Here is an 18066-nt window from a genome sequence, read left to right on the forward strand (position 1 = left end):
ACTTAATAATGACACAGAGCCATCACTAACAGTAATTAGTTAGTAAGTAGTAGTGTTTTCCTTGTGATGACTGCGTAGAAGTCACGGGATTTTTTTTTTTTATATTCTAGTAATTTGATTGTAGACATTAATAAATCTTATGATCTATTGTTGTTATTAATTAAGTGTAATATTAATAAAAGTATTTTAGTACAATTGTAATTTCAAAGAAATATTTTACCTACACTTATCCCTATCATTTTCAAATAGAATTAATTATCGTCTTTACCAAAAAAATATTATGTTTCATTAATTTATTTCATCATAATTAGTAATTTATCTCTATTTTTAGATATTTAATTCGTTTTGGATTTTATATTTCTTTTTTTCTCCGAGTCTTTACTTTTTAAAATGAAAGTTTAATTAAGTTTTTATTTTTGAAAAATAAAATACTCAGGCAAAATTATTTTATAGGTGTAAAAAAAAATTGAGAGTGCCAAACACTTAAAATATATCAAAATTAAATTATTATTATTTATATATATACGTGCAAAAGCCTTCCTAAACATAAATTTTTATTATTATTTTCTACGTGTTAAAATTTAGACTATTTTCTATTATTATATGTCAATATTAGGAAGTTCTAAAGTAAATCATGATTAGAACACGTAATAAATATAGGTTCTTACATATAATAATTATAAAGGATATTAATATCAACTATATGTGTGAATTAAAAATATAAAAAAATTGTACACAACAAATACAAAAATCAATACAAATGAAAAATATGAATTAAATTATTAATTAAATATTTTATTTCACGTGACATTAACATAAATGTTGAAGTGGACTTGTCTCAAGTTATTACAAATAATTAATGACATTTTTCATCTAAAGTAATTATTGATAAAACTGATACATGCTCTGTGTGTTATTAAGAGAAACTTTTATCTATAATTATGTATTTCCTTTCAAAATTCTTTTTCCCTTATTTATTTTCCCCTAATCGTCAAAGATAATTTTAATACAAAATGTGGTGTGTGTTTTAACAGATAATAATTTTTAAGTAAAGTTTGTACCACGCGTAACACCTTTCTTTGTATTTTGTTTTGTAGTGTCCTCGTGTACCACGAGCAACACAACACATGCATGCGCGTGCTCCCATGTTTTTAAATAACCACCAAATCAGGTCAGCATAAAATCTTAAATTCTAACTATTAAATTATGGAAATTTTTTAGATTCACCTCTCTTAATTTTCTATACCCTTCTAACATGTAATCAAAATAAATAATATTTTTACCTTTTTAGTTGATTTATTCTAAATTATTTGATATTTTAATATAAACATAATATTGTGTTAATGTTAGATGAGTATTGAATAAAAGATGAAGTGGTTGTTGTGTATCACCTCCCTTAAATTAATTGTACTCTTAAGTTTACCTTCATATTTTTCAAGTTACTTTATTTCTTACCTAGTTACTTATTTCAACTCATTTAGAATATTTTGGTAAAAAAAATATTTTGCTTTCTTTGTCAGTTTACAATATCAATAAAATACTAATTAGCTTTCTATTACATATTTAAGTATTTAATATTTATTACGGAAAAAAAATATAAACGAGAGACATATAACTGATCCCAGAGACAAAGAATATATTCGGAGTTTGTATAATAACTTTTTAAGAAATAAAAAATAGTATATGTATTTTGTAAATTTTATATCATATGTTTGTAAATTTTGATATTTTTGTTAAATAGTTGATACCTTTGGCACATCGTTGAGAAAGACGGTAATTCTTATTGTTGAATGAATGTTTCATGTGTTGGGTCAATCCGGTTTATTAGAAATTTGGATCGGATTGGTTAAAATTTTGTACATATCGATTAAATTTTTATCTGATTCATAAAAAATTGATTCATTCGAATTGAATCTGTGTTGAATTAAGTTTACTTATTACATATAAATTATCACACAAAATTTTTATATTTTGATTGAGTTAAGTTGTTTTTTTAACCAATATATTAAGTTAACAAATGTAAAATTAATATTTTTGATTTAGGTTAATTCAACTCGATGTGTAAATTTTGTCAAAAAAAGATTATGAAGTATTAAAGTTGATACCAGAGAAAATAAAGTTTGAAATTTAAGCATTATAAATAAACCTAGCTTCTATTGAAATTGAGGGATTTCATCCCAAATGAGTATAGATTATGAAGTTAAAATTAAAGTAAAATTGAAGGATTTAATCCCAAATAGTTATGAAGTTAAACAACTAATATTTTCTATAAATAATATAATTTACTTAAATTTATTGGATTCTGTTAGTAATATAATTGTCAGTGTCATATTAAATGTATTATTTTTTTCTTTGTCACACATGTCATACATTACTTATGATCACTTTAATAGATAGAGGGTATTATAGATTGTAATTAAAATAAAAAAAAAATAGAATTACACCAAAATACGTAACTGTATGTGTTAAATCATAAAAATAAAAATATAGTGCACATTCCTTTAGATAAACAGTTCTTATATTAATTTTATATTGTAAGAGAAAGTTGTCAAAATTTAGTAGTGAAAAAATTATTTTTCTTTAATTTTAGTTGATAAATTAAGATAGGACAACATGCCATTGCAGGATAAAAAGAATAGTATTATACTACTTCATTTAATATTTTTTCATCTAATTAAAGTAAGAAGAATCATATGTATAAAACACCTTTTTTTTTTTGTAGCAGTAGCAGCTGAAAGATCAAACAAGTGAAACTGGCAATTCAGTGTTCATATCTTTGTGCATTGTTCTAATCACAGTAGTAACCTGTTGTGTCTGATCTTCGTTGGAACATGCTGCGAGAAGAACCTTAGCGGTTCCTCCATCTGGGTAACAACCAGCATCAATCATTTCTTCAAATATTTCTAAGCATTTCAAGTAAAGTTTTTTCTTGGAGTAGGCTCCAATACGTGAAGTCCAAGTCACCACATCAGGTTTTAAACCTTTGGTAGGTAGCAACTGAAAAAACTCTTCCATTCTCTCAATAAACCCTGCTTGTCCATACCTATTTATCAAGATATTATAGGTACTGATATCAGCTACATATGATCCTTTTTCCATCACTGTCAGAACTTCTTCCATTTTTGCAAATTGGCCTAAACGTCCGTACAGGTTTAGCATGCTGTTCAGAACATAGGTGTCTAGTTTCAGACCAGATTTACACATTTGGTTAAGAATCTCCTCACACTTGTTCACACTGCCCATTTTTGAATACGCAGAAAGAAGAACCATGTGAGATTTCATTGTTGGTGTTATTCCCACTCTTTTCATATCTTCAAAAACAGCTTCAGCATCTGAGATTTCATTTTTAGAATCAATTCATGATGAGATTTTCTGGTAGGCTATTTCATTTGAATTAACAAAACAAAATGATAAGTTCCAAGATAAGGTAATTACCATCTTGAAAACCCGCTCTACCATATGCATCTACCAATATATTATACGAGGCTCTATCTGGTTCACATCCCATGTGCTGCATTAGTGAAAAAATTTCTGCAGCTCCATAAGGATAACCTGCACGACTGTTGGAAGAAGAAAATTATATGAAACCATTGCAATTAATATCAGAAAACACTGAACAAATGGCATTGACACATTCGACCGATTACTTCTATCAAAATTTAGAGTAGACGTATGTTGCCCGAATACGGATACGGACACGAAGATACTATTAAATTGAAAAAATATAGGACACAGGACACGATGTGTATATACATGTTAAGTTTAAAATTGTCAACTAACACATTGTCAACTAACACAAAAATGAATCTAATTTATCTATCTAATATCCAATATGCGAAAAGTAGTAATAGTATAAAATTTGTTTCTTATTTTAATCGTCAAAATTATGTCAAAGATAAAAAAATATCGTGTGTCCTACAAATATCGTAAAAGTGTCGGTGTCCGATACGTATCAGTTATCCAAAATAATCTGATAAAGCCTATTTGTGATGTAAGTCTACTGCATTTTATTAAGTTTCATTAGCAAAACGTCTAAAATTAGCAAAACGTCTAAAATCTTATGAATTGATGGCTATAAACTGATTTTTTGCGATTAAATTAGATTTAGAGTCGACTTCTTAACCATAGGAAAGAAGTGAATAGAAAAAAAAAAAAAATTAATAAAGCACAATCTCTTGCGTAAGAACCTGTAAGCTTCCATGAGGGCATTATAAGTATATACATCAGGTTCAAGTCCTGCTTCTTGCATCTGCTCAAACACTTCTTCTGCTTTCTCGCACAGTCCTTCTCTCGCAAATGCGTTCACCAGAGCAGTGTATGTGCAAATGTTAGGTTTGCACTTTTGGTTCTTCATTTCATGGAACATTTTTAAGGCCATAAAGGATTTACCAGCCTGCATAATTTTCAAATTTTAAAACTATTATATTATGACTGCACTGTAAAGAAAACACTAGAATGTGTGCATAAAAGTCTACATATCATAAATGACATGAAAAATTGTCATCTTTGTAGCTGTGAAGGTCATCATCAACAATTACACGCATTTGGTTTAGTTGAAGACAGTTAAAAAATTTGTTGCCTAATTTTGAAACCCCTCAAGATCAGATCTCACAGAAAATGTCAAAAAGTAAAATTTCAGACAGAAAATATACAATCTTAATAAGCTCACCTTTCCGTATAAATTTATCAACATGGTATAAGTTTCAGTGGTTGGCTTGCACGCATCCCTTTTCATTCTCTGGAAAATCTCTTCCACTTTGTTAGAATTTCCTCCTTTCATTAACCCATTTATATAAGCATTGTATACAACTGCACCTGGATTATTTATTCTCATATGATTAGCTAGTTTAAAGGATCAAATTTCCAGTTATAAAGAATGGATGCACATAATAGAGCAACGAAATGACGTTTTGTTGAATACAAACTAGTACTAGAGTCATTTAGCAGTGTCTTCAGTTTTATACTAAGGCTACCTACATTGTCCTAGTTCTTAAAATCACAACATCTATTTTTAAGAAGTGGACTTTAAATCTAACCTAATCTCACTAAACTGGTTTGTGAAGTGAGATTTGTACTCCATTTATATACTATGAAATTTCGTTATCTCTAATCGATGCGGAATTTCCAACATGTGTGGATGAACAAGGTAATTGAGGAACATACTTGAAGGAAGACCGTAATTTCTCGTTTCTGCAAAGACTGCTTCTGCTTTTTCTAGTAGCCCAGACAAGCAATAGGCCTTTATTAGAAGGGCATAGGTATCTTCGGTAGGAATGCATCGAGTCTCAAGAAGCTGCAGATATGTGGATTCGGCCTCCTTGTATAAAAGCTTTTGCCCAAAAGCATCAATGAGTAAGTTATAGCAGATTACATCTGGCTTATAGGAGCTCTTTAGCAGTATCCATCTACATATCTGTACAGTTTTTTCTGTTATGAAACACCAAACCAAACTAATAACTTCCTTAAACAGAAACAAAAATTAGTGTCACTGTCCTAGTATTCATGTAACTTTGGTCCCATAAAATAGACGATGATGACAGGTGACACATGAACATGAATGTATGATGAATTTAACAGTCAAGTCATACAGTTGACACTTCAAAGAATTTGACAGGAAAAAACTTTATCAGAAAGGTAAATCTACTAGAAGCATAACAAGGTTTATGAATTAATCTATTTTCATCTCAAACTTAAGGATAAATGTATATATTTCTTTTAATTTAATGACATAAACTTTTCTTTTATTAATTAAAAAGTGTTTTAAATTAATATTTGAGATAGAACGTATTAATTAGTATAAACAATTCAAAAGTCAGCTTAAAATTGTAAAAGAAAATATTAAAATAATTATATCTATTATAATTTTAAAGTTTAAGACTAAAATATATAAGTTTGGAATAAAAAAAATTTCAAATCAAAGAATAGGACTAGTTAATCTATAAAATAAAAAAAGAAAACCAAGATTTGAGTGTGGAGTTACGAAACATCAGAGTCAGCTGAAGATAAAATGGGTCAAGAAAGGCCTACACTAAAAATTACTATAATGTAACATCTTTTCAGAGGCATAATCATGTTTAATAATCCAATAAGAGGCAATATCCAAAGAAAAATGAAAAATAAATTAGAAGTTTGAAGGCAGCAATGTGAGTTTCTGACCGAAATGATTGAATCCCATTTTTTCCTCATCCGAAGTTGAACAGCCACAGTGAAAATATCATCCCATAGGTCAAGAGTTGCAGGAAACTTGTCCAGTGAACTCCAAATGCCATCACTGTCGACACCCTTGTCAACGAAATCCAGAATCTCCTGTGCAGTTGGACTCAACACAGGGAAAATCCCATCAACAAACCCAGAACCATATTTCCATCCTCGTCCTCTCAAAGAACCACCTGGTCATAGAAAACCACACACTTTTCAAACATGACACAAACACACATGTTTCAATGAACAAGCGAACATGGTCATGTTCCAAGAGTCTATTACATTTTTTCCTGGACACTTTTTTGTGATTGAAGTTCCTTAGTTTCCCACTTCTGTCAATGTAAACGCTGTCTCTTTTGAACTTCTCCAGAGCCACACTACTGGAATCATTGGCTTTCCATTCAGAATCATTCATGCACGCTCGTGGTTCTATAAGGGTGTGGCTTAGAGTGCATATAGAATTTAACCTGTAAAATACTAAGTTTCAGTGGCATAACTATATCATGTGTCAATGCAACAGACCATGTACAAACGTGTGTGAGAAAGAAAGGAACACAGAATTGAAATGAAGAAAAATTGATGGAGCTTACATGAAGGCACGTAGGAGAAGGTCCGAGTGTGGATAATGAGTGATTGGATTTTTTTTCTGAGTGGAGAAAAATGGGCCTTTTGATATGGAACAAATGGACAAATGAACTAAGAAGCAAATATCAATGTAAAGATCTTAAGAAGGGTTCAGAATGAAAGACCAATTCCATTGTTTGTGAGAATTAAATATATGATGATGTGCCAACAGAATCTAACAAAAAATAATTTGATTTTTCTGTTTTCCATTTCTTAACCAATCATTTTTTTTACTTACAAAAAATAATTAATCATTTTTTAGGAATTTAATTAGAATTTATTAAAAATTGTTTTAATATCTGTTTCCTATATATAAATTTAGATACTTTTCATTTCTTTTTAAATTTGTTTAATTTATTCAATTCTATTTTCTTACATATTTTTAATTAAATTTCTACTATTTAATTTATTTCAATAAATAAATTGTGAGATGGAAATCACTTTTTCTTTTCTTATCCCGTTATTTTACTTACTTCTTAAAAATATAAAAATATTATGATTAGTATAAAAGGATAAATAATCTTTATTATTTCAAATAAATAAAATATTTATTACTCTAATTTGTAATGAAATTAAAAATATAAAGAATGTGTTGAAAGATAATCAAATTGTAAATTATAAAATAATTTAAGTAGTTTATTATTTATAAGTTTAAAATTTTAAAATAAACTATTTTAAAAATAACATTCGATGTTCTTTATATTAATTTAGAAACAAATTCCATAAGATAGTAAAAATAATATGTTGCTAACAAATACCCTCTTTACATCAACATAAACTTTTCTATCTTAAAAAGAAAAGCCACCTCTCATCCTCACATGCCATGCCACACTATATAACTTTTAAATTTTTTTACAATAATTTTTTTGTTAAAAATATTTATTGTACCAATATTATTTTTATTTATTAATTTTTCCATTTTACTTTTGACTCTTTTGAGAATGCCCCTTGAGCAAGCAAATTAAGCTCAAAAGCCGAACCCTCTGCTGCAGTGCGGGGCACTCATTTGGCATTAGCAGATCGAAAAGGAGGTAGGTAGGGTTTTTTCCCTCCACTGTTTTCATTTTATTTTGATTTGCAATTTCAATTTCAATTTCGTTTCCCCTGTCCTCATTCACCCCTCTTTCATTCATTGTACGTTTCCCAATTGTAATCTATTCTTGTCGATTCTTTGGATGGATGATCTGATGTCGTTTACTCAATAGTGTGCTCACTCATGATTGCTCGTGAGTCAGTAGTTGCTTTGAGCTGGGTATGGCTCTGTATATGAGAGCTTCTGCACCAGCTATGGCGGTTATTCGGTGAATATCGCACTAAGTAGGTTGATTAATGGAGGCGTAGAAATGCAAAGAGGGGGAATCTGAGGGCATTTGTGTTTAAATGTTTATAGAGAAAATATCAAAGGGAGAGAGAGACCAGGCAAGTGAGAATGAGAGCTCGATTTTCTGTATGTTTTAAAAAGAAAGGAAAATAATCAGTTGGGCGGGGGTAGTGTGGATTAGAGAGGGTGGGGAGGTCTTGTGTATTGCTTCCCCTTTACGAGAGAGAGAGGGGGGGGGGGGGGGGGGAGAGGTTAGTCTTGTTCCTTTAGGTTTTTAGGTACTGGTATTGGCTAAAAAAATGGGGAGAAATATCAGAGTGGTTGAGTATCAAGTGTTGATAAACATGAGAGAAATGTGTGTATATGGGAAAGGTTTTTGGATTGTCGAATAAGGAATTGATTACTTCTTTACAGGGAGTTCTCGGTGAATATCTCGTACTAATTTGTTGCTTGTCTTTGCTTTGCCATTGTGATCACTTTTGCAACAATGTGTAGTTACCGTTTTGCAACTTGAAAAAAACCACTGTTTAATTTACAAGTTTCCTTAGGTTGTTGGTGAACTTTTCAATTTATTACATTCGTTGGTCATTTCTTCTTTGAGTGGTGGGTTGTCATCTATATCAAAGACTATGAAGATGTGTTGCCTGCCAAAGCTTGCACAGCTTATGAACATAGGTTTAAATTAAGTAAAATTTATAAAGTTAGGATTTTCTTTATGGTAATCTGGATAGATGTTTTCTTAATCTTAGAGCATGTTAAAATCTCCTTACTTAAGCTTAATTTTCCACTGGAGTTTCGTGTTCCTGGTGTACGAGTCAAGTAACTGTGTTGATTACTTTGGTAGGTACGGTGATAATCTCAGTACACAAGAAATATGAACCTCTGTTCTATTTCCTTTAGTGGAGATAATCAGCGGCTCCAGGTTAATGAAGGACAGTGTAGGAGTTATAGGAAACTTTAGCAGTCTGAAAATACCCAATATAAGGGCTAGGTGAACGGGGTACATTATTATTGAAATTTCTACAATGCTTGTATTAGATTTATGATGTTAGATTGATATCTGCTTATTATTTTAGTGAGACTACATTTCAATTACTTATAATGAGGCTACATTAGCAGCTTATTATCGTATGTTCTACTGTGGTTGTGTATTTTTTATATTGTTAGATTTAACTTTCTAAATTAATATTGGATTGTTAAACTGTAAAATATAGGGCTTGATAAATATACTGTTAGATCAACAAATGTGCTAAAGGTGGTAAACAGTAATCATGGGTCGGGGGATGTTTTCAGCCCTATCTGAGATTGTGGTCGGGGTTGGGGAAAGAAAAATGCGTCCCCACCACGCTTTATTCCTATGCCAACAAAACCCATTGAGGAGCAAACCATGCCTCTTTAGTAATTCCAATGCCACCGAACCTATCCCATTCTTTACTCATGCACTTCTGTTTTCTAATCTCTTCTGCTTCCACCATTTTGTGCAGTAATTTAACCAAATCGTATCAGAGATGTTTCTCACAAGGTGAATTCCCCCATCCTTTGCTTTTAACATGCAGTTCATGCCTTTTTCCGTTTTGCTTGATTCAATTAACCAATGGGTTTTCCTGAATCCATTATTTTTTCTTTCTAATTGTTTAATTGTCTATGTTGTGATTGAAATAGAACTGAGTATGACCGAGGAGTCAACACCTTCTCTCCTGAAGGCCGTTTGTTTCAGGTTGAATATGCAATTGAAGCCATCAAGGTATATTGCTTCACTCTGTTCTTTCTCTTCTGTGATTATTGTTATCCATCAGTAAAGAAAAAAAAGAGCTTACTATTTCTTTCCTAATTTTTATGTTTGTCAATGGGCTTTCTTGGATTGCAGCTGGGATCAACTGCAATTGGGTTGAAAACTAAAGAGGGTGTTGTCCTTGCTGTTGAAAAGCGCATAACTTCACCACTGCTGGTCTGTTTCTTTACTTTTAATTATGTCGGTATATTTATCATCTTACTGTGAAATTTACCATTTACACATAAATGTGCCGGTAACTATTGACTATCAGTATACAAGTTGATGGAATTAAGTAGGAAATATGCTTGTACAAAATGTTGGTTTTTGCCATAGATAGGCTTCACATAAATGGAATTTTGGGGGCAAGCTGTTGTATTTGGATATAATTTGATTGTTGATGTTCATTTTATAGACAAAAATGTGGGTTGTGCATATAGTCATGTATCACAAAAAGTAATGCTGTTTCCTTTATATTCTGCTATCAGTATTCTTCATTTTTGTTTTAGGGTGAAACGAGACCTTTTGTTTTAGATGAAAAGAGACCTTTTTATTTGCTGGTGGGGTGGGCTTGGGTCATTTATTCTTAGGTTCTGTGTATAGTGAAAACATAAATGTTTGCCTATACTATAACTGAATTTATAGTTTATATGGATTTTATTGGACATAAATAAAGAAACATGATTATCTTGTTGTGGTTACTTGTGCTTTGCACCTTCATTGATAAAAGCCTAGTACTTTCTTTCAGGAGCCAAGTAGTGTTGAGAAAATTATGGAAATTGATGAGCACATAGGTTGTGCAATGAGTGGATTGATTGCTGATGCCCGAACACTTGTTGAGCATGCACGGGTGGAAACTCAGGTATTGTGAACCTTATAGCATATATTAAGTAGTTGATTAGTTAATGATTGATATATTTTGGTTTATTGTTTGCAGAATCATAGGTTTTCCTATGGTGAGCCAATGACTGTTGAGTCTACAACCCAAGCTCTTTGTGATCTCGCCTTGCGTTTCGGTGAAGGTGATGAAGAATCCATGGTAAAGAATTTCTCAACTTTGATATTTGTACCTTTATTTGTTTGCTTGCTTGTTTGTGTTGCTTCTGTTTAGGAAAAAATAGTTTATGAACATTTCTTAATGCACTGATATCTCCTGATTGCATCCATCGTTGAATATTCAACATTATAATTTATAAATATACAGTTCCTCATGTAAGGTTCTTAAGAAGCATGTGCCAATATACCTTTTTCTGCTGTACAAAACACTAAATAGCAGTGACAGTAGATCATCATGCATGTCTTTTAACATAAGCCATTTTTTTTTCTCTTTGGCAGTCTCGGCCATTTGGAGTATCTCTTCTCATTGCTGGCCATGATGAGAATGGACCTAGCTTGTAAGTATTTGTTTCATCTATTAAGCATTGACTACTTCTGGGAGATGGTGATGGAGTTGTATTTTTGGTTTGTTTTCTATATTTATCCAGTGATTACTTTAAAGTGTTTGTCTGAATTTATGATGCTGGTGATCTTTTTAAATTGTTGTTATTGTTCCTATTATCTTATGCTTTTCTTCGGTAATTTGTAAAATTATAAAAAGGAATTCTGGACAAAAGATATTTCAATAAAAATTAATATTTTGGTTGTTCATGATCATACAATGGTTCCTTTAGGATCCTCTGCTGTTGTTACTCAAGGCCTTTCTTTATGTTGAAAGCTTGTTTCTTTAAGCTTAAAAAAGTAATTGAGATTGTGTAAAAGTGTGACTTTTTGTGGAGATTGTTTTTTGAAGCTATTTATTGTAGTTTCTAAAAACATTATAAAATCTGACATTGTTTAGATTTATTTTTATAAATAGCTTACGGATTGCCCAAACATTTTATAAAATATTTCAAAAGATATTTTTAAGAAAAAAGTTCTTAAAAGTTGGTGTATATTACATCTTCCTTGTCTAAGCGAGTCGGAACTTTGACATTCTCTGCAGGTGCTTCATAGTCATGTAGTTACTGCAGCACCTCATTGCTCTTTGTTGTTTTAAGATAATGCTATTTTTGGTTCAACAAAGTACCTTGTTTTACCATTCCTTTTTGGCATTATTTCATTTTATGGTTCAGCTTTCTACCCTGTTAAATCTACTCTCAAGAAAGTATATGTTGAGGTTTTTGTTCTGCAATGGTAATCAGTTGTTGGTTACAACTTTTTCTACCTTAACAAGGAAACAATTGAGGGTAGCATGTAGTTCACCTACATATAAAGGTTTAAGGCTCAATTATAAACAATTTTGTTATTCATGTATGACGCAGATACACTAATAGAGATTACTTTTTAGACAGTGAATAAATGCACAGCATTATTCTGTTTCTGGCCTACTCCCAAGGCTTTTATTCTTTAGTCACTGGATGATATGTTGTTATCTCTGCTGGTCTTGATCCCAGCCCTTTTCATTTTGGACTTCTTACATTTACTGAATTTAAAAGTTTCTGATTTTCAGATATTACACCGATCCATCTGGCACATTTTGGCAATGCAACGGAAAAGCAATTGGTTCAGGGTCGGAAGGTGCAGACAGTTCCCTGCAAGAACAATTCAACAAGGTATCAATATTTTTATATTTATTGTACATAAACCCTCTATTCTGTTTGTAACAGTAAACTTATAGTTGATTACCTCCCCTTGAAAATAACGTAACAAAAGGTAATATTATTCAAACTATATATAAACTCTTTTTATCTGGAATCACAAAATTAAACTTCACCTTCAAGATTTTACCTAGTTTCCTGTTTACTTAATGAGAAGATAAAACAAACCAGTCCGATGATCTGCAGATTTTTGTTTAAATCCTATTTTTATCCCTATCTTAGCATTAGTATACGTACGTCAACTGTTCAATTGACATTGTTCCTTGTTTTTAATGTTTATATTTCTACTAATCATAATGAATTTTGTCCATGTCTAGGAAAAAGTTAAGCCAGTCAAATTTTTCTGATAATTTTGATGGCCAAATTATTTTCATCTTCCTATTTAGTTCTGGAGTTCTGTCAATGCTCTGCCAAGGCCTTCTGTAAAGGACATCTTTCATTCTAGAGGCTTTAACTGCATGTTTGGATCAATGTTTATTTTGAAGAAATAAGTGTTTCTTTTGGGTCCCTGAGAGTGCTTTTTAAAAATCAGCGATTAATTTTCTAGAACTATGCTGAATGACTTGAAAGCAATGCAATCGGGTGTTAATTATTATGTTGTGCAGGACCTAACTCTTCAGGAAGCCGAGACTATTGCATTATCCATTTTGAAGCAAGTTATGGAAGAGAAGGTAAGGAACAAATGAAATGAATGTTTTTTCTATTGATTGATGCCTCTCCCTGAAATTGAAGGGAGCATAAAAAATAATTGGTTTATTTTGTGATTTTCATCTTAGGTCACTCCCAACAACGTTGACATTGCCAAGGTGGCTCCAACATATCATCTTTACACCCCCTCCGAGGTGGAAGCTGTGATAAGTCGTCTATGATTTTCTTTTCGTGACATCCTCTGTTCAACATTTGTGTTTCCTATACCTCTTGTCTGTACGACTAATTATTTAGCATTTGAGGAATATTTCTTTGGTGGATGATGATGCTATGCAGTGCTGCACTTGTGATCAAGTGGTCCACTGTTTCAGATTATACTGTCATATTTGTTGCATTCGGTCTAGTTGATATTGAGGACCAAAAAAAACCACAATTAATACCCGAATACCGTGCTTTTTATTTCCTACTGAATGAAATTTTAAGGAATGGGTCCAATTTATCGCACCTTACAAATATATTTTTTATTCTGGAATAGGCATTTCAGAATATACTTTCCCATTTTGGGAGTGAACAGAGATATTTGTAAGGTGCAGAAGCAAATTCAGATGGAGCAAAAAGAAATGCAAGTGATCCATAGGCATTGTGTGCACTATTGAAAGAAAAGGAAAAATCAAGATACTTTAAAAAACAAATTATTTCCTCAGTCGATTGTATCACTGTAATAGATGTAGTTCCTGCCTGATTTGTTAGTTCCTTTAACAACTATAACATCGTTAAAATTTTCTACAGAAACCGTCATTATCTTTTATCACAAATTTATTTCTATTATAAACTGTCATCATTAATTTTTTTTAATCTCATTATATTACTGTTACTAGAAGAAAAAAAGGCTCATGTTTGTATGTTAGAAAATTTTTAAATGTAATTTGAGTTACTGAATTTTATTAATTAAAAAATTGTATTTTATTTTGTCGTCTTTGCTTAAGAAATGTTAAAAAAAAAGGTTAAATGTAGCACTTACAATTAGTAATTATGCATTTTATGTGTAAATGAAATAGTTATAATGATTTAAAAAACAATTCTCTCCAACATTTTTAGTGGAAAAAATATTAAAATCAGTGTTTTCATCAATTAATTAATTTACTATACATATGAATACATTTTTAATATAAAGAAAATATGTCTTTTAGTGGTTCTCCATATTTGGTTCCTGACTGTAGAATTTGGAGCATGTTTTAAACAGGTCCGCAACCTTGTTTAGATGGAGTTTCACTCGTTATATTATAATAATATAGGTGGAAGCAAAATAATTAAAACGTCAGCTTAAACATGGACGGTTTTCCTTAAAAATTAACATTCAGGGGTTGACACGTCTTGTTTCACTGACTCGACTTGATACGGGGTTATTTTTCTCATGATTGAGTTAAGAAAATTTAACTCGTTCCATTTTAAAATAGTTCGTATTTAAGATTTTAGCAATGTAATGGTTTAACTACATAACTTTTGCATCTTGATATTATATTTATATTAATATTATTTATCTTTATATATATATATATATATATATATATATATATATATATATATATATATATATATATTAATTTACACTTATTTAATTTTATGATTGGTTTATAATGACTGTAAAGCGGTGAATAGTGTCTTTGGGTGTGAATCTTACAATATAATTATGCCGCGGCAAATTTTTTCAGCATTCCCTTAATTTCAACCTGTATTTTCAGAAATTTCAAATTTCAAAATTTAAAATTTAAATTTTGGTTTAAATTTCAGACTGTATAATTTAGTGATGTTTTGAATTATATAATTTAAAATGTTAAATATTAATACTTTTTATTTTGAATTATACAATTCATAATACAAAATTTATATTTTAAAATGTGTGATTCATAATATAAAATTTATATTTCAAAATATACTATTTGAAATATAAAAAAAAAATGTATTTTAGAATGTAAACAGGATTGCATAACCGTGTTAAAATAATTCTAGATTGTAATAAAGTGTGGTCCATGAGTCTTGAATGCAGTCTTGTTTAGAATGTATATTTTGGAATGTAAAATATAAAGTGTAAATTTTATTTTGTAATTTAAATTATACATTTTAAAATATAATATTTTTATTTTAGATTGTAAATTTCAGTACAATAATAAAAAATGTTCTTCAGATTACATAATCTAAAATATATTTTTCTAGAAAATAATACATGGAGGAATACTTTTGACATTTCTTGCACCTTATCAGGAAGAAAATAATACATGGACGTGTGGGAAGAAACCTTATGGGCTTTTCAGCTTAACTTCATTCAAACCCAAATCTACGTAACTTTAAACCCAGCTGATTCATTCTTATTGCTTCCTGCACCCAAATATTACTAAATGCACATACATTAACACAAAAAGATTAAACTACATATTAAAATTGCTGTGTCATGTTTCTATTGCCAACATTCCATTATCATCACTACTACAATGGAGGAAAAAGTTGGAAAAATATTGCAAAGGAAGATGAGAGAATGAAAGAAATAAATCATTCTGAAAAACTCTTAAAAATGCACTTCATTTGAAAAATGTTATATATTTTTCAAAAAGTTTATTATGAAAAAACTTGTTCTAGAATGTAATTTATGAGTTCTAATTTTTTTTTTTCAAAAATTTTACTCTAAAACTTTTGCAAAATTTGTTTTGAAATATATTTGAAACATGTAATTGGAAAGTCAGTGTTACAAAAGATAGAATAACCATTTTAAAAATGTTTAGATGCGGGAAGAAATTGTGAAAATAGAGAAAAGTAAAAGTTGACCGGACAATGTTTTTGTCCTCTCTGTCTAGTATGCTAAATTGATGGACTGGAGACAGAATAAGAGAATTGGCTCGCTATAATTTGCTTTTTATTTTTAAAATTTAAATTAAAATAAAAAATACTTTATTTTTTTATTATATTATTTAAATTATATAAATACATAAACATATTTTAATTAAATTCTTCTAAATTAAAATTTAAATATTAATTATAAGAAATAATTTAATATATAAAATAAATAATATAATTATGTTATATATATACATATATAATTTTTAAAGCAATAAATTAAAAAAGTAATATTTAAAAATACTTAATAAGACATTAAGATTTTAAACCTATTTTATTACGTTTGACCAGTCCATTCTATACTGTTTTTACAAACCAACAGGGCTAGAAAAGAATGGCAAAAAAAAGGGAATAAATAAATAAATGCATAGTATAAAAACATTTTTGCACTAGTTAAAATATATTTTAATCCCAAAAATTATATTTTTTTACTATACTACTTTTGTCGATGTATTAATATTTATTATTTTATTTCTTTTATTGATTTTTTAACAAATTACAAAATCAGATGAAACTATTGTCTCTCTATTCTCATTAAACGCCAGGCGGTCTTTCTATAAATTTTTTCATTATAAACAATGAGTTTTTTTTTTGTTATTTTCATTTTATCGGCTTTGTATTTATTTATTTATTCTTTATTTACATAGAGACCGGTAGTGTAAAGTAACCAATTAGTTCAACTACATTTTTTATAGTATATTTGAATTGTATTACTAGTTTTTGGGTTATAAAACTAACAAACATTCGGTGAGTATAATTCCACATATATTGAAAAAAGAAAATGCCATCTTAATTAATTTTATATTATTATTTCAATAATTATTAAATAACAACTCACGCCTTTTAAACATTATACATGAAAATAAATTTTCATTTCTAATATAATATGATTTCATTATATAATCTTAGGTTAAATATGATTTTGGTAATTTAATTTTAAGTGAAAATTAAAATTAGAATTTTGGTTTGATTTAGTTAATTTATAAATGTGTATATTTAATTATTTTAACCAAATTTTGTTAAATTTATTTGATGTTTCAAACACATTTTATGATAGCATTTTAGATGTTTACATAGTTTAAAACATCAAATACATTTGACAAAATTCAATGAAAAATATTAAATTCACACATTTTTAAAGATGTCAATATGGGTTCCAACACGTGAGCGGGTTAAACTCAATCCGGCTCACTTAACCATCAAGTTAAACGGAGGTGGGTTGATCCACTTAACCCACAAACATTTTTTTACAAATTTAAAATTTGTTTTTAATAATTATTTTGCTACTCCAAATTATATAGGTTCATAATTTCATATTTTTAAATGATAGAATGTTGTTTAATAATATTTGAATAGTTTAAATGTTTAATTAATTTGATTGTTAAGTTATATATGTTGATACTTTAATCTTTAACTTTACTTTTTATAATAAGTTACTCAAGCAATCGTCTTATAAGCAATTTTTCTAAATTAACATGACAAAAATGTGTAGTTTTTTTTTTATTTATATTTTGTTGAATAACATAATAGAAAATGTGTAATATTAGTCATGTTTTCTTGGACTATATAAACATTCTTTTAAAAATAATTTATCATATATTGATGGTGAATTTGATAAAAACATTGGTTATTAATTTTATCATGATTGTCATTTTATGAGTTATTTAAAAAATTATTTAAATATTTGAATACTTAAAAATAAATAAATAAATATTTTTTATGTAAATTAATAAGTTAATCCACCGATACATAATAGCTTGAACCAAATTGTAAAATTTAATGAATCAAATTAAATTCACTTATTTTTAACTGAACTTGTTATGAGAGAACTATTTTAATGAAATTGACTCACTTTGATAAGTATACTTATTTTTAAAGAGAATTGTATACTTTTACGATATAAAAAGGTTCATGGTGATGTCAAAAAGTATTTTCTTTAAAAAGTCTGCGATGAAGGTTACTCTTTTACCTCTATA

At 29.2% G+C, this 18066-nt stretch overlaps 2 protein-coding genes across 4 annotated transcripts; one reads left to right on the forward strand and one right to left on the reverse strand.

Moving 5' to 3' along the window:
* Positions 1-2619: 2619 nt before the first annotated feature.
* On the reverse strand, positions 2620-6940 carry LOC114190761 (Tetratricopeptide repeat (TPR)-like superfamily protein). Of its 2 annotated transcripts, XM_028079767.2 has the most exons (8): positions 6792-6940; positions 6484-6668; positions 6157-6389; positions 5164-5413; positions 4670-4815; positions 4188-4393; positions 3436-3560; positions 2620-3332 (listed from the first exon to the last, which is right to left on the reverse strand). In XM_028079767.2, coding segments are annotated over exons 1-8 (1740 nt in total). In that variant the 5' UTR covers positions 6794-6940; the 3' UTR covers positions 2620-2739. The 2 variants fall into 2 exon arrangements, with proteins under 2 accessions (XP_027935568.1, XP_085531714.1); XM_085675588.1 differs by lacking the exon at positions 6792-6940 and having other exon boundaries at positions 5164-5427.
* Positions 6941-7733: 793 nt separating this feature from the next.
* Positions 7734-13646, forward strand: LOC114192629 (proteasome subunit alpha type-5). Of its 2 annotated transcripts, none has more exons than XM_028082408.2 (10): positions 7734-7856; positions 9631-9668; positions 9809-9890; positions 10014-10094; positions 10666-10779; positions 10855-10956; positions 11253-11311; positions 12406-12508; positions 13159-13224; positions 13330-13646. In XM_028082408.2, the coding sequence occupies exons 2-10, from the start codon at positions 9655-9657 to the stop codon at positions 13420-13422; spliced, it is 714 nt and encodes a 237-aa protein (XP_027938209.1). In that variant the 5' UTR covers positions 7734-7856; positions 9631-9654; the 3' UTR covers positions 13423-13646. The 2 variants fall into 2 exon arrangements, with proteins under 2 accessions (XP_027938209.1, XP_027938208.1); XM_028082407.2 differs by having other exon boundaries at positions 7748-7860.
* The last annotated feature ends 4420 nt before the right edge of the window (positions 13647-18066 follow it).

Source organism: Vigna unguiculata, chromosome 7 (assembly GCF_037176805.1).
Source record: "Vigna unguiculata cultivar grain cowpea cultivar isolate G323 ecotype 2 chromosome 7, ASM3717680v1, whole genome shotgun sequence".
NCBI lineage: Eukaryota > Viridiplantae > Streptophyta > Magnoliopsida > Fabales > Fabaceae > Vigna > Vigna unguiculata.